The sequence below is a fragment of the Lissotriton vulgaris genome, chromosome 5 (genome assembly GCF_964263255.1).
Source record: "Lissotriton vulgaris chromosome 5, aLisVul1.2, whole genome shotgun sequence".
In the NCBI taxonomy this organism is placed as follows: Eukaryota; Metazoa; Chordata; class Amphibia; order Caudata; family Salamandridae; genus Lissotriton; species Lissotriton vulgaris.
Genome location: NC_141693.1, coordinates 1,343,691,199 through 1,343,718,978, shown reverse-complemented (window position 1 = coordinate 1,343,718,978; position 27,780 = coordinate 1,343,691,199). Strand labels below are relative to the sequence as shown.

Here is a 27,780-nt window from a genome sequence, read left to right as displayed (position 1 = left end):
GCCATGAATGAAAGTGAGGCAAAGTGTGGTAGAAGCAAAAAGGCAAAGCAGTATATTTTACATGGCCAAAGGAAATGGCTACAGGCTAAGCAACATCATGTTCAGTAAATAAGCTATATGTCTACATAATTGTATGAATTCACAATATCATTCTATAGGCTCTATATTGGAAAAGCAGCGACATATGATGGGCCAACCACGAGAGACATTGAATGGATGTGCATATAATTGTTTTGTCACTCAGCGCCTTCCAGGTCGAAGACTTTTGCCGCCCAGCCTCCGGGATGTGGGCTGAATGGCTGTGTGATGCAGGCGGAACGGTAGAGGGGTGGGCGAAGTGTGCAAACTGGCTGGGAAATACGTATGCTGTGTAACTTTGATGCTGCAACAAAAATAAAATTAAAAAAATAAAAAAAAATCATTCTATAGGCTCTTGCTCAGTTTGTTGATTTCTTACTGCATCTAATAGTTCATTAGGTGGAACCTATGGAGACATATTGGCCATGATTTAGAGTATGGAGGATGGGATATTCAGTCAAAAACAGATATCTTGACTGCCTTATTATGCTATGGCACTTGCAAAAATGTGGACAGAATCTCCGTCACATTTGTGGCGAAGTATCACATCAAGAAAATAGAGGGGCAAAGTCATTGCCCCAACCCACCGCACAATTGCTCAGCCTTCTGGCAGTCGACTTTGTCTTCTTCATTTTTATAACTCTGCGTAATGTATTAGCACGTCATACATTAAGTCAAGCAAAGCTGTTAATGGATATTTGTTTCTGTATTATTTCCAGCGTACCCTGACGAAGAGCACTTGATGCTCGAAATGCATTGGTTTTTGAATAAACGCTGTTTTTGGAAGAACCCTGTGCTTCTGTCGTGCTTGCGCAAGAGGTCCGGATGGGCACAGCATTCGCACTAGAAATTTGAAAATTGCATTAAAATCCCGTGTGTGGAGTGACATAAAAATCTATATAAGTGGATTAATGGATTTACCAGAGACTGACAAAAGTATGGTTAAAAATGTTTGATAAGAGTTATCAAAATGAAGAAGACAAAGTCGACTGTCAGAAGGCTGAGCAATTGTGCGGTGGGTTGGGGCAATGCCTTTGCCCCTCTATTTGCTTGTTCACTGGTGCCCTAGGGTTTAGGCACTTACCCAACCAGCACGCAAACTAGGAACATGATGAGTTCCGATTGGATGTAAAGGAAATATGGAGAAATTCGGAGTGCTCCCCAAAACCCCCCATGCTGTGGAAGTATCACATCAGCCAAACTCAAAATAAGGTCTTAGGTCAGCTATTCAAATGATTGAGAACCTTCCTTTTGAGAAGGCCACAGAATGGCTTTTGACATTACAAGTGGAAGCTTTGCTTACACATAATCCATTGTGCAATGCGCTTGTAATTCTTAAAACCAAATTAGACTTTGAATGAGGTACACTTGCAATGACAATTCCTTCATCATGGATCAAGGGTCATACCCAAAAGGTCAGTGCTGCAGGTTTAGCTTTCCAGGCGGTTTCAACCCTGATTCTGCCCAACTCTGCACCTACACAGGCTCTGGCCTTGGTGCTGCTTCTGAGGAAGCAGGTTGCGGATTCCCTTGCACTCAGCAACGCATACACGGCCAACACAATTTTAAGCCTCATTTGTCAGAGTAAACCTTAACGCCTTGCCTATGGTCCCTCCAGGTAGAGAGTAAAAGAAGCCAGACTCAATGGACTGAAAGCTTTTCACAACCTTTGGTGATCCTGTTAGTCTATGTAAGGGAACATTAGGAATATTTCTTATAGTCTTTAATAATTATTTCCAACGACATCTTTATAAATATCTTTAGTGTATGTCCTACAATGGTTTAATTCTGTGTTCATTCAAAATATTTCTTTATATAGTTCTTCCTTAATCAATATTCCAAATCCCTATGCCTTTTGGGACGAAAGTTTATTTATCAGGTGAACATGTAAACAATAGAATAAGATCCACTGTGAAAACTGTAGAATTGTTTCCTTTGTAACAGTCAGTATGATACAAATGCAGATATATAGCTCCAGATTTGTTGGTACAGTATACCACTTAGAAGCGGGGAACTCCCAGCCAAAGGTCTGCTTCTGTGGACCACTGGCCCTCTGCTGGGTCAGCTGCTAACAAATGGTGCCTCTCTCTAGCTTTAACAGCCTTGCGAGAGAAGTGCTCAATTTGTAGAAGTCTATGTGCCATTTTGGGATCATTCCTTGTATAGAGGAATATATGGGTCACACCACTACCAAATATGTCAGTAACCTTAATGCCAATCATATTTTCAGCAAGGGTATAGACCACAACCCACATCAGCCTGTCCAAAGCAAACCTAAATCCAGCAAAATCAAAGCAGTTTTATTCACATTTTTGTCAAATGAAAGAAGTCCAGAGAGTGATGACAAATCTTAGATCTTTGACATTTGAATGAATACCTCAAAAAACTATTGTTTTGCATTGTTCTACTCAATGAAATCCTTCATCTTCTGATGGAAATGGAGTTCCTCACATCGGATCCAAGGATCTCTACAAAATGTATGACTTCCTTATCACCCTGTTTCAGTCGACATAGACATGAGGTGCTCCCTTACATGGATGATTGACTGATAAAAGCAATAATAATTCATTCCATCTAGGCTTCCACTAGAGATAATCTGAAGCTGCTGTTTGTTAAAACAAAGAAAAGCTATAATCTATGCCTCAAAATCAAACACAGTTTGTGAAAGCAATCCTGGACCCAGATAACAGAAAGGCTTTCTCCTCAAAGAAGCAAATTTGCCACCTACACAGTGTAGCATGGTGCCTAATGGGTGAACGCTTCAGAAACCCTCATAGTGGTAGTAATTTCTATAGTCCTAAATAAATAGTCCTATTTACATTTTACAAAACATTTTAGTACTGAATCACCTGCTCAGTGACTGTCTAGAGAAGGAGTAATATGCTCAAAATACAAGAACAGTCCTGCCCAGGGAGACTGTAAGGGGAAAAAAAACAATAGGCATTGGTTTTCAGCAAGACAACAGACATCCAGATGGACAGCTGGGAAGCCCATGTGGAGGAGCTAGCTCCTACTGGCAATTTAAAACACGAAGATGGAAACCTACACATAAATGTGCATAAAGTGAGACCTGCCAGACAAGGATTGCAATCCTTCCGTCGCAGAATCAAAAGTGCTTCAGTACTGATATGGATAAGACAGTACAACATCCATGCTTTACGTAAAAGAATACGGAGGAACACTGTTGTGTGTTAGTGGAACCCAGATGCTGTGAGTATAGGTCATACTGCATCAAGTTTCTCCGACAGCAGAAAATCTCTTAGGAATACCCAACAACTGGATGTGAACCAAGCCCAGCTCTACAAGATCTTCAGTGTTGGAGCAGAGTGAACCTGGACCTGTTTGCCATCAACTTCAAAAGCAAATGCCAGTTCTGTGCCAGAAGTAGAACACACGCAGGTATTTAACATTTAACTAACCCGTACATTTAGTAATTTTAATCACTTTCTCCATAGCCTAACAGCCGTACACGCCGCTGCAAGTTTCGTAAGTACATGGCTAACGCCACGTATTATACCTTCTCCCACACACCCGCATAGAACCCCAAACACTACCAATATCACAACCCTATTAAGTTATCCTTTGCACAGTCCCTTCCACAAACAGCCTTTTGTTTTTTAAATCACGAGCACGCCGCATGTTTTTTTAACCTCACGTCTGACCTTGTTTGTAATCCCAGCCATCTGATAGTCCTTTATATCTTCTTCGTTTTTCAGTACTCCTTGAGAAAGGGCTAGATTAGCCCGAAATGCATCGGAGTTTTAATAAATGGAAAGTACTATGATTTAAATCTGAATTTTCTGATATGCTATTAATATCATGAACTGGCAACAAACTTATAAAAAATAAAGAACAAAAATAACCTATCATCAACTTTGGAGTCTTTAATGAACCCAATGGAGTGCTTCTACCTACAGGGATGCATACGCAGTCTCATGCATGCACAACTCATCAGTATACTATAGGCGCCATCAGGACGGAGACGCCACCTGAGAGAGCACCCAACTAGTTAAAAATCGTACAATTTTCATCATCCTAACATTAAAATAATCACCAGCTGTGCACCCTCTACCACTGATTTCTTGTCATTACCTCTTCCGCCCAACCTGAGGGTGGCACGCCTCTATCATGCAATTCGATGAAATCAGCAAAACTACTGAAGCAAGAGCTAATGTTCTCGCCTACAGTGAAGAAGAGCGTCAACATATTTACTCGCTGATCGAAGAAGATATTAGTCATACCTCTACTGGACGCACCAAAGAGCAATGCATTAAACAACTCCTATACTTATCTAAACGCCATGTCAACCAAAAGCTCCACGCGAGCACATTACTGAAGTACCACAGAGCCCTTAGAATTCCACGTGGACTACGGATAGCCCTCAAGCCCTCCCTTTGCAAAAACTCAAAGCATTCAAAGAAAAATGGAATGGGATCCTCAATAAATGCAGCCTCGACTTAATTTTACTAATAGTTGAAGAACTATCCGGTATCCTCAAAGACTTAGACAAGGAGATCAAAGACATCGAAATTGAATTAACTGATCTACTAACCCCTGATAAACTCATGAAAACTCTAGAAGATATCAACTCACTACTTGATAAACACAGTAAGGAAATAAACGAGCGAAAAGTGAGAAAATTCAGGAGAGATACCCTGGATTATAAACTGGACGAAGTTTATACTTGGGCTGATGTTTATGCCCAAAGACGCCGAAACAAGCCATACAGCATCCAAACAGACACTTCATCATCTGGGAGCGATTCTTCTTATCGTCCACCCAGAAAAACTGTGACACAAACTACAACAACATCTAAAACTGATCAACAGGCAAGCAATCAAGCCACCACCTCCAAAGAGGGACAACAACCCACCCTGGTTCATTTTTTAGAATCAGGCCAGGAGGAAACAGAAGACCCAGGAGGAGCAACAAGAAAGGAAAAAGAAAAGAGCCCCCCAACCACACGAAGCACTGTGACCAAGAAAGACCCGAAACCCCAAAAAAACATTTAGTGATTAACATCTCAGACACAGTTCTCTCACCCCATCAAATGCACCTACTTGAAAAAGGCACGTCGTTTATACCGACTGCACAAACCAACCTATTGGAACTTGAAGTCAGCACGTTCAAACTGACACATAAACTCAAACTACGTCTTTTTTTTGACAACGTGTTACCTCCTAACACAGAAGAAAAACAAGATCAACTTAAGGGCTTAAGACCATATAGCACGTATCATAGCTTATGCAGCCATAAGTGCATAGACCTATTTGAAAATTTGGTCAGAAACGACCTATCGAAGATCAACTTCAAAAAGACCTCAACACACAGTAACATTTCACAAAAAGACAAAGACACATTAAAAAGTCTGGCAAACAACCCAGATATCAAATGCATCAAGGCCGACAAAGGCGGTGCCCTTGTAATCCTCAACACGGATATGTACAACATGAAACTTGATGAACACATCAATGATGTGACCACCTACATGAAATTAGACAATAATCCCACACGGGAATTTAAAACTACATTACAAACCATAGTGACAAAAGCATGCGACGCTGGCACTATCGAAGATCGCACAAAAAACTACCTTCTACGTGAACATCCCAAGAGTCCTTCAATTCACATGTCTCCAAAAATCCATAAAAACCTCCACGATCCGCCTTTCAGGCCCATCGTCTCTACCAGAGGATCTTTGCATGAACCGGTGGGCAAATTCATTGACAGATATTCACAGCCCTTGGTCATTAAGATGAAAAGTTATATTAAGGACACCACCGAATTCCTATTGAAACTTTCAGAAATTAATATCGATGAGTCAGAATTCCTAGTGCTATGCACTGCTGACGTCAGTTCCCTTTACACCTCTATCCCCCACAAAGGGGGCATCAAAGCCATCGAAAAAGCCATCCTCCATAGTGAGATCAACAGACCCATGCAAGAATTCCTTATGGAACTTATGATATACACATTATATCACAGTTACTTCAAACACGATACCAACTGGTACCTCCAACTATCCGGAATGTCGATGAGGAATTGTGCGGCTCCCACGTATGCGAACATTTACATGCAAGACTTTGAAAACACCCATATATATGGCAATAAAGATTTCAATGATAGGATCAAATTATACGTCAGGTATATTGATGATCTCTTCATGATCTGGAAAGACACCAAAGACTCTTTACTCAACGCATTAACTTCATTGAACACAAAGGATGAAAGGATAAAACTAACTTGGCAAATAAGTGAAACAGACATTTCCTTTCTAGATGTTAACATCAAAGTCACAAAACATGGGCTGATCACCGACCTGTACCGAAAACCCACGGACCGCAACAATACCTTACATTACACAAGTTTCCATCAGGGATCACTCAAGAAACATCCACCTTATTCGCAAATGCTACGAGTCAAACGCATCGTATCTGATGAAACCATACTCAAGCAAAGAATCAAAGAAATGCATGACCGATTTGAAGAAAGAGGTTATCCCGAAACCATCCTTGAGGATGCCATCAAACGCACTGAAGCTATCAACAGACAGGAAATTTTAATCAAAACCACCAAACCTAAAGATCAACGTATGGTTCTGGTATCAAACTTTTCCACGTCTAGTGCCACCTTTAAGAAAATCATTCTCAAACATTGGCCCATCTTACAAATGGAACCTGATTTCAGAGACATCTTCAAGACACAACCTTTGTTTGCCTACACCCGTAGCAACAACATCAAGGAAATACTGACAAAGAAAACCGACATCGTTAAAGAAAACAAAGGAACTCGCCCATGCATGAACTGCAACAATTGCAACTGCATAATCAAAGGTAATAACATCACCCATCATATGAAAGGCTACACTATCAGACTCAATGTCAACGCCTCCTGTGATTCTACAAATCTAATCTACGCCATGAAGTGTCCCTGCGGAAAAATCTATGTAGGAAAAACAGAGAGAAAAATCAAAGTGCACATTAATGAGCACAAATCTAACATCCTTACCAAGAACGACAAATCTAATGTGGCCGCTCATTTCTCAGAATTTAACCACACCATTGCTCAATTGAAATTCATCGTTCTAGAAACCATTATGAAAATAGAAGGAAGAGACAATCGTAAATTCCTTCTACAACGGGAAATGGAATGGAGTTGAAACCATTTGGACTTAACGATCGCACAGAATTTAGTTGTTATTTGTAGTTGTGACATTTATATGCATTTATATGTACTGCTCCTCCGTGCATCCTTTTGCACTTACTCCCTAGTTCACCACCTTGTTCCCATAGAATAGCCACCTCACTCCCCACCTAGCATGGCCACCACGGTTATCCATCTTTTATGTTTATTCCCACCCATTTGACGACTCCTACGTAAGTCCATCCTTTATTACTAGTCTTACTCATTAGGTGCGTTGATTCTCACGTTATCACGTAACTCCACCCCGAGATTCGAAAATACACTGACTTAGTTTCAAGGCATCGGCGTTCGCGCCACGAAGTACGTTTTTTAGAGTGTCTCACGATTCACGCAGGTATTTAACATTTAACTAACCCGCAATTTAGTAATTTTAATCACTTTCTCCGTAGCCTGACAGCTGTACACGCTGCTGCAAGTTTTGTAAGTACATGGCTAACGCCACGTATTATACCCTCTCCCACACACCCGCATAGAACCCCAAACACTACCAATATCGCAACCCTATTAATTTATCCTTTGCACAGTCCCTTCCACGAACAGCCTTTTGTTTTTTAAATCACGAGCACGCCGCATGTTTTTTTAACCTCACGTCTCACCTTGTTTGTAATCCCAGCCATCTGATAGTCCTTTATATCTTCTTCGTTTTTCAGTACTCCTTGAGAAAGGGCTAGATGAGCCCGAAATACATCGGAGTTTTACTAAATGGAAATTACTATGATTCGAATCTGCATTTTCTGATATGCTATTAATGTCATGAACTGACAACAAACGTATAAAAAATAAAGAACAAAAATAACCTATCTTCAACTTTGGAGTCTTTAATGTACCCAATGGAGTGCCTCTACCTACAGGGATGCATACGCAGTCTCATGCGTGCACAACTCATCAGTATACTATAGGCGCCACCAGGACAGAGACGCCACCTGAGAGAACACCCAACTAGTTAAAAATCGTACCATTTTCATCATCCTAACATTAAAATAATCACCAGCTGTGCACCCTCTACCACCGATTTCTTGTCAGAAGTAGCACACTGCCATGGTCCGGGATGGGGGTTGGGTGTTTCCGACTTTTGTCATCGTCTTTTTTGAGAGATCTTCCCCTGATGTGGCAGAGTTATCAACTAGGAGTGCTAGCTTCAAGCCCTGCTGCGCCTGTCATCGACAGATGTTGGGGATGGACCGGCACCTTGTTTACCTCTGGTGCCTACAGCGCGAATACAAAACGAATACCTGCGCCATGCACCCCAAGGCCTTGAGGGACGGTCCCTCAAGCTCCTTGCCTCTCAATGTGCAACGCCCAATGGTGTCGATCCTGCTCAAGAGGAAGGTACCAGATTGGTTACGCAGCCCAAGAGCCTTTGTGCACTCAAAGTCGTCTGGCAATTCGGGTAATTCCCACAAGAAAAAGAAAAGCAATGAGTCGAAGAGGTCTTCATCTTTGCACGTCCATCACTGTCTACAGTCGAGACGAGGGAGCGTTGTTATTTGAGACCGGGCTTCGTGGTTGAACCTGCGCCTGGGCCTGCTTGCGCCTCCCTGAGTGTCCTAGAGCCGGGGTGACCCCGCTCAACTGTGGGAGTTTTATGAGGTAATGCACCTCATCTTTGAGGGGCCCCTCTCTGCCGACATGCCTTCGGACCCCATGGGTTGAGAAGGGGCCACTACTGGTTCTCCACCAGCGGGTCTGCCCCTGGCACCATTCAGGCTCTTGGGATCCGCAGATGTAACCTGGCTGGCACAGGTTGTACCATCTCGACCAACCCCAGCACCAGTCATGATGCCAACGCTCCTGATGCCTTCCGGCTGTGCCATCCTACTTCTGATCTCCGACTCCAACACGAAGCTGGAGGGTTGTTGCCGCCGACTGGAGCCATGCCTTCCAGGCTGGAGCCCAAGCCCTATCCTGATGTGCTAGCACTCGGGGAGGATAGGGAGGGGTCGCTGGACCCTGAAGAATACCAATTTTTAGGACCCAACATGGGCTGGTGTGAGGATTTGATGGAGGCCAGTTGACTGAACCCCTCCCAGATACTGGAATGCTCTCTCCCCCTTCCATGGCTATGGAGGAGGGAGTGGTGTTTGCCATGGTGGTGTGAGGGGCGGGCGAGGTCCTTGGCTTTAGCCTGCCTTCAGTGACAGTCAAGACGAACGTCTTGACAGAGTTGTTTCAGCCGGGAGTTACCCCCTCAGAACCACTTCTCCCATTTAGTGAAGCCCTCACAAACGTCCTGCTTGGGACATGTTCTCAGCTCACTACATGGGCGTCTGTGAACAGGACAATTGCCTGCCGCCACCACCCTGCCTTAGGGGACCCAACTTCCTCACCCAAAACCCTACCCTGGATGGAGAGCTTGGTGGTCTAAGCCCCTACTCCCATTGTAAATCCTGGTGTATGCCCTACCACCCCACTAGATAGGGTATCCAAAAGAATGGACACCTTAGACAAGAAAATGTTTTCTTCCATCAGCCTGACACTGAGGTGCGTGAACACACTTCCATTCTCTATGGGATTCAGTTGCAGAGGTGCTGCCCATGGTTCCGGAGGAGGCACGAAATATAATTTCCCAAGCTGTTGCTGACAGGAGAGATGCAGCTACCTTCACGATCAGATGTGGACTAAACACCACAGACTCGCTAGGCAGAGCGGTTTCAGCGACTGTACACTTCTGTAGTAGGGGATCTCTGTGTATAGTCATAATCTAGTGAATAGTCCCGCCCATGTGCGCGGACCCCGGAGCAATCAAAAATAATCTCTTAAGCTGTCAAAACATGCAGACCTGCATAGACACTTAAGAGAGAATTTAAAGACAGATAATGCAGCCTATATCCACAGGCTACACGGTCCAATACTTCAACTAGAAACTCCACCAAAAACCACAACAGCACAGCCTGTCCAGGGTTTTCCACAGAGAAAACCTTGCCTTTAACAGCAAAACCCTCTGGAATGATAGAGAGGAAGGAGTGGACAGACAAGCCCCATAGGCTGCCATTATGTGGCTCAAAACAGGATACTGTGCCTTTAAGAGAACTTTCCAGAAGCCTCACAGTATCCCAGAATGCAGTGCAGGTCCCTTTCACCTTCAGTTCTTTTTTCCGGCTCCTGCTAGCAGGACCCTGGAGCATTAGCTCTTCTTTTTTGAGTTTTTTCTATACAATTTTTGTGATATTTTTGGATTTTTGTAGCTTCACTCGATGTCTTTGGCCTTTATCTGCATTCTGCTGTGTTTTTCTGGCAGAATTTCTGCAGTCTTCTTGTCTTTAGACTATTTCTAGTCTGACAAGTGCTTTGTCTGCAGCTGAACTGAAGGCCAAAGCTGAAGCTCACAGGGTTTGTACTCTGTGCTTGCCTGTGTCTTTTGACACCTGTCTTCTCTGTACCTTCTTTTCTAGGGGGCTTCGGCTTCCAGGTTTCAAACAGAGGAGTTTGAAGGCATCTTCAGCCTCTGGGTGAGGAGAGGGTAGGTCCTCTACCGAGTCCCATGCTGTGATCTCTGGGGTTATCCCCAGTAAGGGCACGTCTGAGCTATGACGCGGTTCCGGTCTGTGTCGGGGCCGTCATGGAGGGCCTTGACGTCATGGGGTGCCTCGATGTCATGGAGTGCCTCGACGTCATGGAGTGCCTCGACGTCATGGAGTGCCTCAACGTCATGGGGTGCCTCGACGTCATGGGTGCCTCGACGTCATGGGGTGCCTCGACGTCATGGAGTGCCTCCACGTCATGGAGTGCCTCCACGTCATGGAGTGCCTCGACGTCTTGGAGTGCCTCGACGTCGACGTCATGGAGTGCCTCGACGTCATGGAGTACCTCGACGTCATGGAGTACCTCGATGTCGATGTCATGGAGTGCCTCAACGTCATGGAGTGCCTCGACGTCGACGTCATGGAGTGCCTCGACGTCATGGGGTGCCTCGACGTCATGGAGCAGTGATGCTCGACGTCATGGAGCAGTGATGCTCGACGTCATGGAGCAGTGATGCTCGACGTCATGGAGCAGGGATGCTCGACGTCATGGGGCAGGGATGCTCGACGTCATGGGGCAGTGATGCTCGACGTCATGGGACAGTGAGGCTCGACGTCATGGAGCGGTGAGGCTCGACGTCTTGGAGCAGTGATGCTCCTTTTGGGGCATTGGTCGCTTGGGCTCTGCTCTCTTCCGTTGGGTCCGGACGTCACAGTTAGGGATGGCTCGGCGTCTCCGTGTTTGACACCGTAGTGACATTTTGACGTCTGAGTGTTGGTTGTCGTAGAGACAGTCACTGTCTTAGTGATGGTGACGTCGTAGTGAGGTCGACGTCATGGGTTACAGCCGCAGAATACTGCCGGCTCTTGACGCCTTGGTCTTGTTCCAGGCCTCGCTCCTTGGTGAGCCTCTCTTCGTAGGAGGGGACTTTGTGTTCCCGGCACCTTCCACTCACGACGCAGAGCAGTTGATCAGCGTCGAGGAACCCTTCTGATGGGGAGTTTGTGGTTACTCACCACGTGTAAGCGAGGGACGTTGGTCCTTTTGCTTAGTTTTGAGTACTTGCATACCTGCACGTCTGCTAGGTCGCCTCCTGCTCAACCACTACTGGTGAGACCACCGGGGATGTTTCAGAATCCTCTCGGTTCCCTCTCCCGCCCACCACCCCAGGGGCCTTTGGCCCCTCAGTCTGCGAACCTCCGTGCCTTGATGCCAGGGATGCGTCTTCCATGAGTATGGGGAGTCTCTCTCCGACTCTTTACTGGTTGGCGGGACTTAACTTTCGTCCACTACCACCTGACAGGAGGTTCTGGCTCCGACCGTGCTCCTGACTTGGTCGCAGGGGTGGCGGCATGTAGACCTCGTGCTGTGGCCCGCTGTTGTTGGACTGTTGTTGTGAGATCCCTCTGTGCGGGTGTTTTCTTCACCGATTTGTGGTTCCTCTGCCGAGAGACAGGAGGGAAGCCTTACAAGAGGTGGTCTAATGGGCCTGATAGTTTCGTATCTAGGCATCGGTGTCGGAGCGGAGTTTTCTCTCCTGCCGACCCCCAGGTATTGTGGGTTTGTCCTACGTTGCCATACTTTTATTCACCTGACGTCTCTGCAGCCTGCGGCTCAGCAGTGTGCTTCTACTCTCCCGTTCTTTGGGCAACCCTTGGGCTGCCATGAGAGTAGTGAGTGGCTCGCATGAAGTCTGAATCGGAGACTTTTGGACGGCTGTAGGTTTGGGGCATGGAGAACGGCTTGAGGCCTTCTGCCCTTTCTAGCGGCGTTTTTCCTCCCAGGATTTGCCGGTGGTCCCGGGCCGCCGTTTAATGCTTTACAAGTATATTGTGCGCATACGCGGGAGAGCTTGTTGCTCCTCGGCGAACAAAGGTCGGCTGGGTTCTAAGTCAGTCTTCGGTTCATCGGCCCTCCTCCAGCAATTCCTCCGGTCGGCTCGCGGTTTCAGCTGCGCGAGCTCTAAGCAGAGGCCGATATCCTGTTTAGGAAAAGGGCGATAGAGGACGTACCTCTGTCTCAAAGGGGAAGAGGTCTGTACTCCTGGTTCTTTCTGGTTCGCAAGAAGGACAAGAACGAGTTCAGGCCCATTCTGGATTTGCGACAAGCAAACAAGTGGATTCGCAGAAGAGGAATTTCGCATGCTGTCGTTGCATCAGGTTTATACTCAGCTGCAACAGGGAGATTGGCTCGGTGCCATAGATCTACAGGATGCATACTCCCATGTGCTCATTGCACACAAACACAGGAAGTTCCTGCGATTCCAAGTCGGCGCCCATCATTATCAGTACACAGTACTGCCAGTCGGGCTGAAGTCCGCGCCCAGACCATTCTCGAAGTGCATGGCAGTGGTAGCTGCACGCCTGAGGAAAAACGAGGTGGTTTCTCTAACCGTACCTGGACGATTGGTTGATCAAGGCCTCCTCCTTCTCGGAAGCTCAGGCACACTTCCAGAGGACGTGCGTTCTCTTGAACGAGCTGGGGTTGCACATCAACATGTCCAAGTCTGTCCCGATTCCGGTCCAGTGCATACAGTACTTGGGAGCCTCCGCCAATACGCTGTCAGCAAGCGTGTCTCCTTCGGAGGAGAGACGATTATCTCTCCTTAGGAAGGCTCAGGCTCTTGTGACCGCCCCATCTACAACAGTGAAGACGGTGTCTTCTCTACTGGGGTTGATGACCTCTTGTATATTCCTCACGCCACACGCACGGCTGCTCATGAGACCTTTGCAGGAGTGCTTGGAGGATCAGTGGGATTAGAGGAAAGGATCTTTGGGCGACAAGATACGACTGTCTCTGCGTGCTCTTCAGTCTCTGAAGTGGTAGTGTTCAGCGGAGAATCTCCTAAGAGGGGTTCCCTTTCACAAGGACATTTCCACACAGACTGTCGTGATGGATGCGTCTCCCCACGGCTGACTTGCAGATACAAGGAACGTGGTCCCCGATGGAGTCCACGTATCACATCATTCTCCGGGAACTCAGAGCTGTTCACTTGGCACTGAAGGCGTTTCTTCCGTCCTTCCAGACCAACTCTCTGCTTGTACAGACAGACAATACGACCACAATGTATTACCTCAACAAGCAGGGGAGTTCGAGATCGCGCACTCTGTCGCAGGGCGCGGGCGATCTGGCGCTGGTTTTTATCCAGAGGACTGACTCTAACGGCTACCCATCTGCCAGGTGTGCAGAATGTTCAGGCAGACGTGCTGAGCAGACTGATTCAGGAAAACCACGAATGGGTCATAAACGACGAAGTACTAGGAGTAGTCTTCGGCAAATGCAGAGACTTCGCCTCCAGGTACTGCCTGCGGGGAAGCTGGGGAATGCGTTCTGGATTAACTGGTCGAACAGCTTTCTGTACGCTTTTCCACCCTTTCCCTTGATTCCGGCGGTGTTCATCAAGCTGTCCCAGTCCAGGGCGCGGATGATCCTGATTGCCCCTGAATGGCCCAGACAGTGGTGGTTCACGGACCTGCTTCACCGGTCTCTACGTCCTCACATACGGCGGCCTTGCAGGCTGGACCTTCTCACAAAGTTCAGGGGGCAGATGTTGCACCCCAAACTCTCGTCTTTGAGTTCGGCTGCATGGCTCCTGAGATAGTGTAATATGGCCATTTGAATCTACCAGAAGTTTGTATGGACATACTGAAGGAAGCTAAGCATCCTTCCACTGGGACTTCTTAGGCTTACAAGTGGATGAGGTTTTGCATCTGGTGCAAGTCCAAGGACCATGACCTGACGACGTGTAAGGAAGATGTCATCCTTCCGTATCTTCTACACCTGGCGCAGTTGGGCCTTAATGTCCAATCCATTACGGTTCATCTTGCTGCGCTGACTGCCTACAGGAAATGCCCTTCAGACTTCCTTCTTCCAGATCCCTGTGATCAAAGACTTTTTGGAAGGCTGGAAGAAAGCATTCCCTCCTGTCTGGCTTCCTTCGCCTTCATGGGAATTGAATGTGGTGCTGTCCAGATTGATGAAGGAGCCTTTTGAACCTATTCATAAGGCTTCGTTGCAGCACCTGTCCTGGAAGGCTGCGTTCCTCGTGGCCATCACATCGGCCCGCAGGGGAAGTGATATTCAGGCGTTGTGTTGCCAAGAACCTTATACTGTATTTCATGCTGCTAAGGTTGTTACGCATACTCACCCTAAATTTCTTCCAAATGTTATTTCTGATTTTCATGTCAACCAGACAATAACTTTGCCTACGTTTGTTCAGAATCCTGCATCTCCAGCGGAAAGGTCCCTACATTCCCTGGATGTTAGGAGGGTGTTGGAATTTTATCTGGATAAAACCAGAGATATTCGTGGTTCAGATCAATTGTTTGTCAATTATGGATCAGTCAGGACCGGTCTTGCTACCTCAAAACAGTCCATCTCTAGGTGGATTGTGTCCTGTATACAATTGTGTTACCAAAAGGCTAATACGACCTTAGGAGGTACATCTAAGGCTCATTCCACCAGGGGCAAAGCTGCCACGACTGCTTTGCTACTTAACGTTCGATTGCAGAAATCTGCAAGGCCGCCACTTGGAAGTCGGTCCATACCTTTGCTAAGCATTACTGTCTTCACACTGATGCCAGGGCAGATGCTCAGGTTGGGCAGGCTTCGCTGCGAAATCGGTTCGCACAGTAGTCGTGTTATTTCTCGGTTCTCCACCGCCGCTTTGGTGTGGGGATGGGCTTGCCATTCTATTCACTAGATTATGACTATACACAGAGATCCCCTACTACAGAAGGAGTAGTTTCTGTCCTGTAACTCCAGTTCTGTAGTAGGGGTATCTCTGTTATAGTCATAAGCGCCCGCCCTCCTCCCCGGTGGAGAGAGATATTCATGTAAGAAATGCTACAGGTCTGGCGTGTTACGCCTTCAAAAAGAACTGAAGGTGAAAGGGACCTGCACTGCATTCTGGGATACTGTGAGGCTTCTGGAAAGTTCTCTTAAAGGCACAGTATCCTGTTTTGAGCCACATAATGGCAGCCTATGGGGCTTGTCTTTCCACTCCTTCCTCTCTATCATTCCAGAGGGTTTTGCTGTTAAAGGCAAGGTTTTCTCTGTGGAAAACCCTGGACAGGCTGTGCTGTTGTGGTTTTTGGTGGAATTTCTAGTTGAAGTATTGGACAGTGTAGCCTGTGGATATAGGCTGCATTATCTGTCTTTAAATTCTCTCTAAAGTGTCTATGCAGGTCTGCATGTTTTGACAGTTTAAGAGATTATTTTTGATTGCTCCGGGGTCCGCGCACATGGGCGGGACTATTCACTAGATTATGACTATAACAGAGATACCCCTACTACAGAACTGGAGTTACAGGACAGAAACTACTCCTACAGCGCTATACCTGGCTGGGAACAACTGGCTTTTCAGAGGAAGTCCTAGCATCGCTTATGAACATGTCCTTAGATGGCTCCTGTCTCTTCGGAGACAAGGCGACTCAACGTTGGAGTGCGTCAAGGAGAGCAGAGCTGCGGTTTCATGGGTAGCATCACACCTGCCAATGCTCAACCACATGAACCCTGATGTAAAACTGTTACTAATAGTACAGTGTTTACTCTTAGCAACTATACAGTGGTTAATATGCATGTAAATCATTGCTTGCCTTAGCTAGTGCATAATTCCGTTATTTAGTATTGCGGGACAAATGTGGAAGGAGCCAAAGCTTGTTTATATGTGGACTGGTTACACAACATGTGGACCTCGTGCCAACTGGCAATATTTGAAAAGTGCGGTATTTCAACGGTAACTGTGAGTATATGCCACTTTATTTGTTTTGAAATTGCTTATTTCCCCAACGCATGGCTCAACTGACAGCAAAACTAGTATTTTGTGCCTATATAAGCCCCATTGCACTTTCAGTCACTGATTGGCTTCGTTGGTTCCTGACCCCCAATTTTCTGACTCCTGTTGAGTTTCTGCATTCCAGTGACTTCCAGGCAGTGACTGCTTCCAGGATTCCCGGTCGTCATCAGCTTGGCTTTTCAGTTTCCAGTTTAAGTTGCGCTGTCTGCAATTCCCCGGATTCTCTGAAAGGAAAGAGGACACGAAAAAGGTGAAATCTGACCTCACTCTCACACACTGTAAACAAGGTAAAACAAGGACATTGATTGTCAACACGCAGAATTTGAAAGGCGTTTCTTTTTTCATTTCTTTTTAAAGCAGCAATTGAGATTACGTTTTCTAATAATTGTTTTGAAGTGCAAGGTACAAGATAGGTGCTAAAATAGTTTTAATGGGCATAGGGTACATTCAAGGAAAGACGTATTTCCCCCATTAGCTGCACCAAGGCAAATGATGTTTTAACTGTTTCTCACGAACTAAAAAAGAAACAGAGAGCTTAAGATTATAAATGCAATGTATGCCAAATGTTATTTACTAAAGCACAAGTGTGAAGCATTAACAGAGTGTGACTTGTACCTTGGGAAATTGTTTAGCACAGTGTTCATTGTACCGTGGGATATTGCTTATAAACATTCAATAGATGCATTCTTGATTTTGGAGTGAACAACTGTCAAAAATCTCCGATGAGAGAGAGTTGATGTGATTTCAACGCTAGTTATTAATATATGTCACAGTATTTTGTATGCTAATTAGTAATGGTCATCACATAAGAAACAGAGCTAATTCGACATTCTTTCATCGCAGACAAAAACCACTTCCATAATTCCAGAGCTTGGTGGCTTAGAGTCCAGAATCAAGGCACTACAAACTGTCCAGAGCCCAGCAGCCGTGTCGTGCAGACTTCACATACTTGGAAATCCGTATTTCTCTCTCTCACTTTCCAACTCCCTTCCTCTGCCACTAAAGAAACTACTTTTGTCCACTTTCATAAGTCGCTGAAAACTTGGCTATTCAATCAATAAGCTTCCTCCTTCTTTCCCTTTTCTTGGTCCCTTCAGGCGGCGCTGGTAAACCCTTGGGTAGCTGTGCGAGTTATAAATGTGAAATAACATAACATAACCCCCCTTTCTTCTTGGGAACTCACGAGGGCGCAGTGTACATAATTATTGTTGCCATGTAAGGTCCCACTGGGATTCAGGGACTGACTTTGCCGCATCAGAACAGCCTGGTGTTCAGGTAAGTGGCTCTCAACATAGGTCCAGGTCCTTGGGCCTTTCCAGTCCGCCTTTCGTGGCCACGGAAGGGGCTTCTAGTTGCGTCTTTATGTTGTAAGTAGATTAGGTAGGCAGCAGGACACGTCTTCAAGTTATTAAGATAGATTTATTAAGATACACAGCAGAGCAGTAAACCTCACAGCTGACCAGACCATCAACTGCCAAGGCTGGAACCTTCACATACCAGATAGAACACTCTTAGGTACTATGGGAGGTTAGGAAGGTAGAAACACTAAGAAGTACTACTGACACCAAGTAGCCATATAGAAGGAAGTACAAATATACAGCACTTTACATGCCCAGCCAACACAGCATGAGAGATTTTCAGCCTCTTTGTGGCCGAGGTTGCGGTACCCACTGACTTTGTGGGTCGGGTAGCCAGAGGTCAGGCCAGTCCCCATCCCCACGGCAGCCGCAGCCTTCAAACCCCTTTAGTTTGTGCTCTTACTATCATGGGTACCAGGTGGGAGGCAGGATACTCCATCACCTGCGCCCTTGGAGGTCTATAACATCAGACCGATGTGTTCTTCAAATTTTCCTGAGGGACTACTCCCTCCCCTTTGTGACTACTCCTCCACCCATGCCATCTGCATGCGATAGGCTGACAGAGGATCACCTTACCTTGCTCCGCCAAGTAGCGACGACTCTCTTGGCCAAGACAGCCATAGAGAGGGTACCAATGCCAAAAATAGTTTGTGGTTGGTATTCCTGCTACTTCCTGGTGCCCAGGAAGGGCAAGGCCTACGTCCTATCCTAGACCTGCACCCCCTCATTTTCTTCCTCAAAGAGGAGACATTCATTATGCTCATGCTCGATAAAAGTCCAGTTTGCTCTGGACCCGGGAGACTGGATGGTAGCTTTGGACTTGTAGGAGCTTATCTCCACATTCCCTTCGTTTTATCTGAGCTGTTCTGGACACAGTGCAGTTTCGGGCTCAGCTAAAGATGCCTAGTGGATCATGAGTGACGTCTCCATATACAGGTGGTTCAAGGCCTCTTTCAGCAGTGGGGAGAGCCTTGGTTAGATCTGTTTGCCACTTCCTAGAACAAGCAATGTCAGTAGTTCTGTGCGCTGGAGGTTTCAAGGTGGCTATCACTCGGAGATGCTTTTTGTCTCCGGTGGAGGATAGTCCTCCTGTTTGCCTTTCCACCCATACCACTTCTGCCCAGGGTTCAAAAGAATATCAGGAACAGCTGTCCCATGTCATCCTGTGGCTCTGGACTGGGCTTAGAGGGTTTGGTATCCCAAGCTGTTGAGCATGGCCATCAGTCTTCCAATCAGACTGCCCCTTTGGGAGAATCTTCTGTAACAGCAGCAGTGGTGAGTACTCCAACCCGAACTTTTCAACGCTCACCCTACATACATGTAAATTGAGCGGCAATAGTTTACAGCTTTCCTCCATCTGCCCGAAGTCTGGAAGGTTTACAACACGTTTCTTCCCATCCCTTTCATTATGCCCCAATGGGACCTTAATTTAGTTCTCACTTTCCTGATGTGCTTACCTTTTGAGCCCATGCACAGCCCTGAGACTCCTCATCTTCAAAACACTCTTTCTAGTGGCAATTACATCTGCCAGGAGGACAGTGAATTTCAGGCTTAGTCAGCCATCCGTATACTACATTTTTTCCAGACGAATTGATGATCAGAACCTGTGCCTCTTTCCTACTGAAGATGGCAACACCTTTTCACGCCGAAAAGAACATTATACTTCAAACATTCTGTGCTCCTCTTCACCCCACCAAACAAGAGAAGAGGCTCCACTGTCAGGATCCAAAAAGAGCACTATTGTTCTACATTGATCATGCTAAAGACATCCAGTTGGACGATTAACTCTTTGTGGGCTTTGCTGGAGAATAGAAAGTTAAAGCAGTACAGAAGACAACCATCTACAGGTAGGTTATCCTCTGCATAAAGATCTGCTATGCACTGGCCAAGAAACAACCTCCCAAGGGCTTGTAGGCGCATTTATTAGAGTCAAGGCTGCGACCACTGCATTAGCTCACAGAGTCCCTTGCCTGATATCTATCACGCAGGTACGTGGGCATTACTGCCCACATTCACCAATCACTACTGCCTGGACAGTCAAGTCCAGTATGTTGGGAATTTCATCCCTTTGGTCCTCCAGGACTTCTTAGTGTAGGAGAGTAGGGTCTGCAATCCTATGATCACCCCAGATTTTTGCTTTTTGCTTCACTGGTTTACGACTTCCCTGGCTGTGGGCCTGCTAATCAGACCCACAACCTAGCTGTTCTCTCACTAAATTGACACGTGTACCTTAGGTGCATTTACCAATTGGTACTGGGCCACCTTATCAGTCTCTGTATCCAGGGCATAGGTATACCCAGGGCCTACCAGGGGCTGCAGCATGCATTATGCCACCCCTGGCTGGCCATCTAAATCTGACACAACTGGCTGCACGACAGCTGGGGCAGAGTGGTGTAATCACCCTTTGCTTTAGATATAGTATACCTATATCTAACCCTAAAATGGACACATGTACTCCTATCAGTCACTCCTATGGCAGGCCTTAACAATCCTGAAGGCAGAGTGATTGGAATCATGTGAGATGGTGCTCTGGCATGAGCTGAGCCCGTTTGCAGCTGGCGGAACCAAGTCCTAATAGCTGTTCCATGATAACGCGTACCATAAGTACCTCAAGTGCATTATAATCCTCACGGTTATTTGCCAACTCTGGTATCTCTTTATCAAAACATGTTGAGTAAGGTGTCATACGAATTGGAATACTAACCCCTCGCCAATTCTGGCGACGGGGTTAGCATTCCACCCTTCTAGAGGGACACAACATGTGTGTAACTGTGAACCCCGGTTAAAGTTAACTCGAGCCTCAGCATCACAAAATGGATGCTGCCGCCACAGACACAAGTCTGACCTCCTGCTGCTGGGAGTCCTTCCAGCGAGGAGAGCTTGGATCAAGGGTTTCCTGTCAGGGGCGGTGCTAGCACCATCCCAGACAGGGTTTTGTGTATCCTAGGTAGGCAGGGCTGAATAGGAAGGTGACTGCAAGTGGCACCCCGGTGCTTACTGTGCATATGCCGGCTTGAACCAGTTCCAGGGGCACACCAGCCCCTGAGCTGGGGAAAGTCCGGACAGGGGGGAGGGGTGTAACCACCCCCCTTTCTGGTCCCACCCATAGGCAGGACCTAGTCGCGTGCCAGCCCCTTTCTTTAGAATAAAGGTAGGAGCGGGGACCCTTCCAAATTAGATCATCTTTGAATCCTGAAACTACTTTCTACGAAAGGAACTCTCGACTTCTTCTCAAGATTTCTCCCGTGTGACTAAGGAGTAGTCACCCTGCATCAGCAGGCACCAACTAAGTAACTTGCGGTTTGCTGCACGTCCTTCCTCCGGAACCAGACCGACCAGCACGACGAGACCCGGATTCCCTGGCACCTCTGACCTCTACCTGCATCATCAGCCACGCTGAGATTCGTCGGTGTGACGAGACCTCGAGTGACCGGCCATCTTCAGAACTGCACGACGCTTATCCAGCACGACCGCCGAGGGACCCTCGAGTGGGTGCACTGGGGTAAGAGAAGCCCCAACCCCAAGCAGCACGAGCACCGAAGTCCAGCCCCCCAGCATCCACCAGATCTGCGTGGGGCCCTTTTGCTTCTGTGTCGCTTGCCACGTTGTCCGGTCACTTGCCCATTGGCTAGTGACCCTCCAGACGACGTCCTACGTTTGTTTCACCGCTGGTCTAGCTCCTCTAGACTAGCCCTTGTCTCCTCTTGAAGGGGACCTTCCTCGGACCCTCCTGGTCCACTCCAGACGCCATTTTGTGTCGCCACGTGGGCTTGCCTTAGCCAAGGCTTGTTGCCTCCTCCAACGGATCCAGCATCGCCAGCAGCCGACATCCGACGTGGGACAGCTCGCACACCTCCAGCCTGGTGGACATCAGCGCCAGAATCCAGTGTCACCTCTTCACCTGGCTGAGTGACCTCGTCCGGTGCCATCCTGGTGCCCACCTAATCACTGGCTAGTGATTCAGAACTTGATCCCCTCTGCTTACAGGTATCCTTCCTCACTGATCCATCCCTGGATCAGCCCGGAACATCTTCACTGGTCGCCTGCCAGCAACTTCCACTTCAGGCTCCTGGTTCGTCAACGAGGATTCCCGACGACACTTGAACCCTATGCAGCCGCAGCCCCTGGGCTAGGTAAACCGAGTACCACGGTGCTCCAGCGTAGAACCACTCTCTGAGTGTCTAGATCCACTTTCGTTTTTGCCCTACCTAGTCGGGTTCGCCCGAGAACACTAACTCTGCATTTACTAGCCTCCATAGACTTTGTCCCGCATTACGCGTGAGAGTTTCCACTCTGCACACGGCGCCCCTAGGCCTCCTGCTTCTAATCTAAGGTTTCAGCATTGTAGGCCTAGCGATTCTAAAGTCTCTGAGAATAGTTACTTACCTGCTAGTAATTCGCATTCCACTTCCATAGTATATGGTTTTTCGTGCCCCTCGGGCATTTGTGTAAATTGTGTGACTTTCAGTATTTCTTTAAGAGTTTTGTATTGTGCTTAGCACCCTGTCCTTATAAAGAGTCCAGGGTTGTTATGTTATGAATAAATATCCTTTTATTTTCATAACAACTTGTGTGGTGTCCTTTCACTTGGTGTTCAAGGGGTATATGTGATGGTATAACAGCTGGCTTAACGCGCCCTCTAGAGTTTAGCCTAAAGACTGCTCTTGTCCATGCTACTAGGATAGCTGGTCTATAAGGTTGACTTACAACCAATCATCAATAAGGGACGTTTGGAGTGATACATAGTGATCACTAGAATAGTGAGCACTGCATAACAGGCCAACTTCTCACACTTAGTATAAACAGATCCACTTCCAAGGAGATAGTGCTTTTGTATCTATTCTAAAGTAATGAATCTGTGGCAATAAGTCTCTATCATGTGAACAAGTTACTTACCTTCGGTAAGGCCTTATCTGGTAGACACTCTGTTCAGCACCAGATTCCTTACTACCCTCACAACATCCTTGTTCTGTCAAATTAATGTTAAGAGGTCTCTGCTGACATCACTCTAGCACACACTACCATAGTATCGCTCTGTGCTTGTGGTGTAGAAAAATAATCATGAAACTAAGGTAAGTTTCTCTGGGGTAGTGCTTATATACCGCGCACATCATTTCTGACACAAATGGTGTTGACAATGCCACATGGAGCCAACCAACACCACCTACTGTTGTGAAAGGGGACAGCCCAGAAACATTTCTGGATCCAGTCTAGCACCTGGCGATAATTCAAAAGCAAAGAATCTGCCGCTGGATAGAGTCTTTACCAGATGAGGCATTACCAAAGGTAAGTAACTTGTCCTTTAAAGCAAGTAGTATTCCATTAAATCTGCCAAAGACGGAATCATGCACCTTCTGTTTTACCTGGGGGGATTTGGGTACAAGGAAAAATTTGGTAGTGTGGCCTGAAAACTGATGCAATACTTGGTATACCCTATAGCTCTTACAAGACTGCTCTTCTCTGCTGAGACAGGAATGAGGGTATTCAAATAGGTAATTTAACACTGTTGCAGTGCTATGGTTCTTCCCCACCTTCCTTGCAGCACAAGCTCCTTTTGAAATCAGGGTATCTGTACTTGGAAGAAAAAAGAACTGCACATCTTTCTCTGTTTTGGCACTATATCCTATATTACATTTTCATCTGTTTGAGAACTTTTTTAGTTTAATACTTATTTGAAGAAACTCTGTTGTAAGTTACTGATTTTTGTGTTATTTAGCTTGCCCAGAAAAGTAAGGACATTGAATTACAAACTGCAAAGGCAACATTGTTGCAAGCTACAGAAGACAAAGAAAGATGCATTGAAGAACTTAAAGATATACAGTCAAAGCATGAAATGACTGTGACTGAACTCCAAACCATTATTTGTAATTTGAAAGACATGCTAACAACAGAGCAAATGAGGTATGACTATCAGGGTGGCTACATGCCACTTCTTCTTTTAAACATATACACATACAAAGTAGCTATGTGAAGGTCTAAGTTTACATTTCGTTTTTGAGATAGTAACATATGAACAAGGTTTTGAGTGGACTTCAAATGATTAAATAATAGAATATCTTGACATTTGAAAAGTTGATTTTTGATTTGTCTGTAACTTCGTCACTGTTTGACCAATTTTCACCTTTGGCACACACTAAGCCTGTTTATCTTGTTTCTGTTTTTAAAAAAAATAATACGTGCAGATGTACCAAGGGAGAAAAGGGTTAAAAGGGGTGTAAGAAACTGATTATTGGTTAAGGGTTTTGGAAGCCCCACTCAAGCACCACGATCCTTGTCAGGGTGAACCACAAAACGTTACAAAATTATCCTGTGCTTAACCCTTTTGTAGCTTGGCACAAAACAGTCTGGTGTAACTTAAAGGGAATGTGCAAGGTATTCATGCTGCACACAAACAGTGCTAAAGTAAAAAAACAACAAAAATCCCAAACCAATTTAGAAAAATAGAGTACATTTTAATAACTATAATGATACAAGAGCAACAAAAATTCAATCAGTAGAACCAGAGATATTCAATTAAAAAGTTTTCAGTAGATCTAGCTCCTAAAAGCGCAAAGCTCCACTCGTGGTAAACTGGTTGCGCTAGGCCGAGGGAATGTCACAACACAAGTCAGGCCAACCGTGGTAGGTCTTGGGCTGGATAGAGGGACCAGGTCAGTCCTGCTCAAAAACGTAACGGTCTCAAAAGTCTGGTGCAGAGAGTTCAGTTCACGGTGGAGGAGGCTGTGAGGAGCAGGGAGAGCTTCGCTGATGGACATCGCTGTGGCACAAAAGCAGGCCTTACATCGCGGACAGTTGTCACAATAGTGCGAGGATCTAGTTGGGCCTCGCAGACAGTAGTTGCTGAAGCTTCACATTAACGGTCACCGCAGATTGTTATTGCTGTAGCATGAATTGCAGCTCTTACATTGCCGTTTTTCAGGTCTCGCCTCCGCAACGCGCATGCGGTGCAGAGGAAAGAGACCTCTTGAGATGGATGCAGCTTTCCAGGCAAAAACGTGCACATGTTGCATTGCTTTCAATGCAGCGCATGCACGTTTTGGCGATTTCCTTGCGAGAGCGCACATCGTCATTTGGTTGAACGATCCCGAAGGGAAACGTTGCCTGCTCTCGGCCACACACCCCCCTCGCGCGCGCGCGCCTGCGCGCGATGCTTGTTTTGGTGTGCATTGGCCGAGCGTGCACGCAACTCCCGCTTCTCCCCCTCCCCACCTCGAGGGCGGCCAATGCTTATTTTAACTTACCTTCCCCACCGCGCTCCGTAATTTGCAAGTGTCCCTCACAATCTCAACTCGGTGTAAACCAGTGATGGGAACCAACAAGTATAAGGAAACGAGTGACATATTTATTTTCATACATGTTTGCATTGGTAGAAATTCTTCGCAAACGCAGAAGACACTACTACTAAAATGGCCACCAAGTTCAAGTAGTTGACAGACAACTCAACTTACAGTGCTAACAAATGATACGTAACAGTGGAATGTGCTTTCCAGTAACACCGTAAAAAATAAATACCCTTCCAAGAACATCATAGAAACGTTTAGCCTTTGGCCCTGCCCCACCCACCTTTGCCTATCTGTAAATGCCACTCATATGAGTAATCCATATACAAACACTGCAGATCGCGTGACAAGTGTCTTTAACACAGTTTTACTCGTTAAAGCAGCTGTGGGCATAAATATTATTTATAATACATTTTCGTGTAGCGTTTTTCTTTTACTCTGCGAATTGTATGATTTATGCATGCTGGAGAGCACGTGGCATTAAATCCCATCAAAAACATCTTTGTAGTTTTCTTTTAACATACGGACAGCATTCGACTATAAATGCACGTGTGACGCATAATATTTTACTCTTTAGACGACACTTGAGGATTCTCTCTGTTATCTGTATCTTACAGACACTTCACTCAGACAGCCTATGATTATTTATTTACAAACGAACAGCAAAGTCTCTTACCTTGACAAAGTTGCTCCCTCTTTTACACCTCACAAATGTTTAATCGGAGCATTGTAGGTGACTACGACCGGCCCATGGAAATGTATTACGTGAGCGTGCATTTGTATAGCGCTTCATACCCCTGACGAAACTTGAAAGCACATTAGGGAAAAGGGTAGCATGAGTAAGCGCTTGGCTGTCAGCAGTGGAAGGACAACAGCTAACAGTAATAATGAGTTATAGGAGATGACAATAAGAGATCACATTACCGCAAAATCCATAGTCATAGTTTTCCAATAAGAAACCCTAGGAACTTTCCATCACTATCACTTTTTTCTGATGGTTAATTATTACCGCAGCAGTAGTAAGAAAAACTGACAGAAGCTTTGCATGCTAAAGAAAAGGTGACCTAAAAACATAAAGTTCAAAATTTTACTTGCAGGGTTGGTTGCTTACTGTATTTTTCAAGGTGTTGTTCCACAAAAATGGTATATTATACGAATAAAAACACAAGACATGCATGCCTTCTCCCCGTGTACAAAACTAGCTTAGAGGACTTGAATTAAAGGGCCTGTTGATGACATTTAATAATACTGGTTAAAAAGCAGCCAGCAATGAAAAAGTGACCAGCTATTTCAGAGTCAACACTCAGAGCCACCCAAGCTCCAAACAGGAGTCTTTACAATTGAAGCTAACCTGGGAGATAACATTCGCAACATGTTTTAAATAATAAACGGGTGCTCAAGTAGTAATATAGAACAAAGGTCCAAGACCTCTATTCCCAGAATCAATACTGTTCTAAAAATGATGCGCAATAACAAAAATAATACTCATACATCTATAACAACTGCCCTCCTATAGAGAGGACCGTAAATGTACCCAATTTGGCGAACTGTAGTTAAGTTTCAAGGAATCGTAGGGCCCGATTCACAGAATGAACTTAAGACTCAATCCTAAACTTACTACTATTTTGGTATTCACAGAATGCACTTACTACTTTTGGCATTCACAGAATGAACTTACTACTTTTGGTATTCACAGAAGTTAGGATTTTGTCTTAAGTCTGTCTTAAGTCTCTCTTAAGTTTGTCTTAAGACAAACTTAAGACAAAATACTAACTTCTGTGAATACCAAAAGTAGTAAGTTCATTCTGTGAATGCCAAAAGTAGTAAGTGGATTCTGTGAATACCAAAATAGTAGTAAGTTTAGGATTGAGTCTTAAGTTTATTCTGTGAATCGGGCCCATTGTTCACAAGGGAACCCCAGCAAACAACCATTGGCATAGCCAATAGGTCTCGCCTTTGGGACCTTATAAGTGTTTAGCCATGCAACAGTTGATGTTGTTGCACCAAGGATATTTTGCTGCATAACTAAATACTTATAAGGTCCCAAAGGCGAGACCTATTGGCTATGCCAATGCTTGCTTCTGTTGATCGCTGTATTGTAAAGTTTCATGTTCCATAGTGCTTTGCTTGGGTTGGTGGCAATCACGGATGGCAAATTCGTGGCGCAAATGGGAGAACTCAAAACTTGATGATTCCACCTTTCTTCACAGCAGGAGCTCAGATGATGCCAACAAAGAATCTAGAACATGGATAAGTGCCTCTTTGGGGTCAGGTAACTTACTCCAACAGAGGCCAGCAGGACTCAGACAGGTCCATCTGCAAATCCTGGCATGTCCAGTACAGCAGGTCAGCTGGACAGTTGTAGGGAGGCCTCTGGAGGCTGTTGTCTCCCTATAGCTCAGACAGGTTAGCCAACTGACTCTTGGAGTCACTCTGAGTAGCTTTTTATGAAGGGAGCATGTCCAGTCTTCTTTCTCAGAGAACTGGGCAGTTCTCAAGCAGCAGTGCAGCCCTTTGGGGGTCAAGGCTGTCCTCAAGCACCAGGGCAGGCTTTCTGTTAGCAGGGATGTCCTCTGGGGAGCAAGGCAGGCTTTAATCAACA

The 27,780-nt window shown here is 45.9% G+C and overlaps 1 protein-coding gene across 1 annotated transcript in view; it reads left to right on the top strand.

The window, feature by feature from the left end:
* SYCP1 (synaptonemal complex protein 1) overlaps window positions 1-27,780 on the top strand; it is a 5,090,281-nt gene that overhangs the window by 1,399,148 nt on the left and 3,663,353 nt on the right. The window contains exon 12 of the mRNA XM_086919665.1: window positions 23,624-23,799. Within this exon, the coding sequence (XP_086775791.1) occupies window positions 23,624-23,799 (176 nt within the window). The remainder of the gene's footprint in view (window positions 1-23,623; window positions 23,800-27,780) is intronic.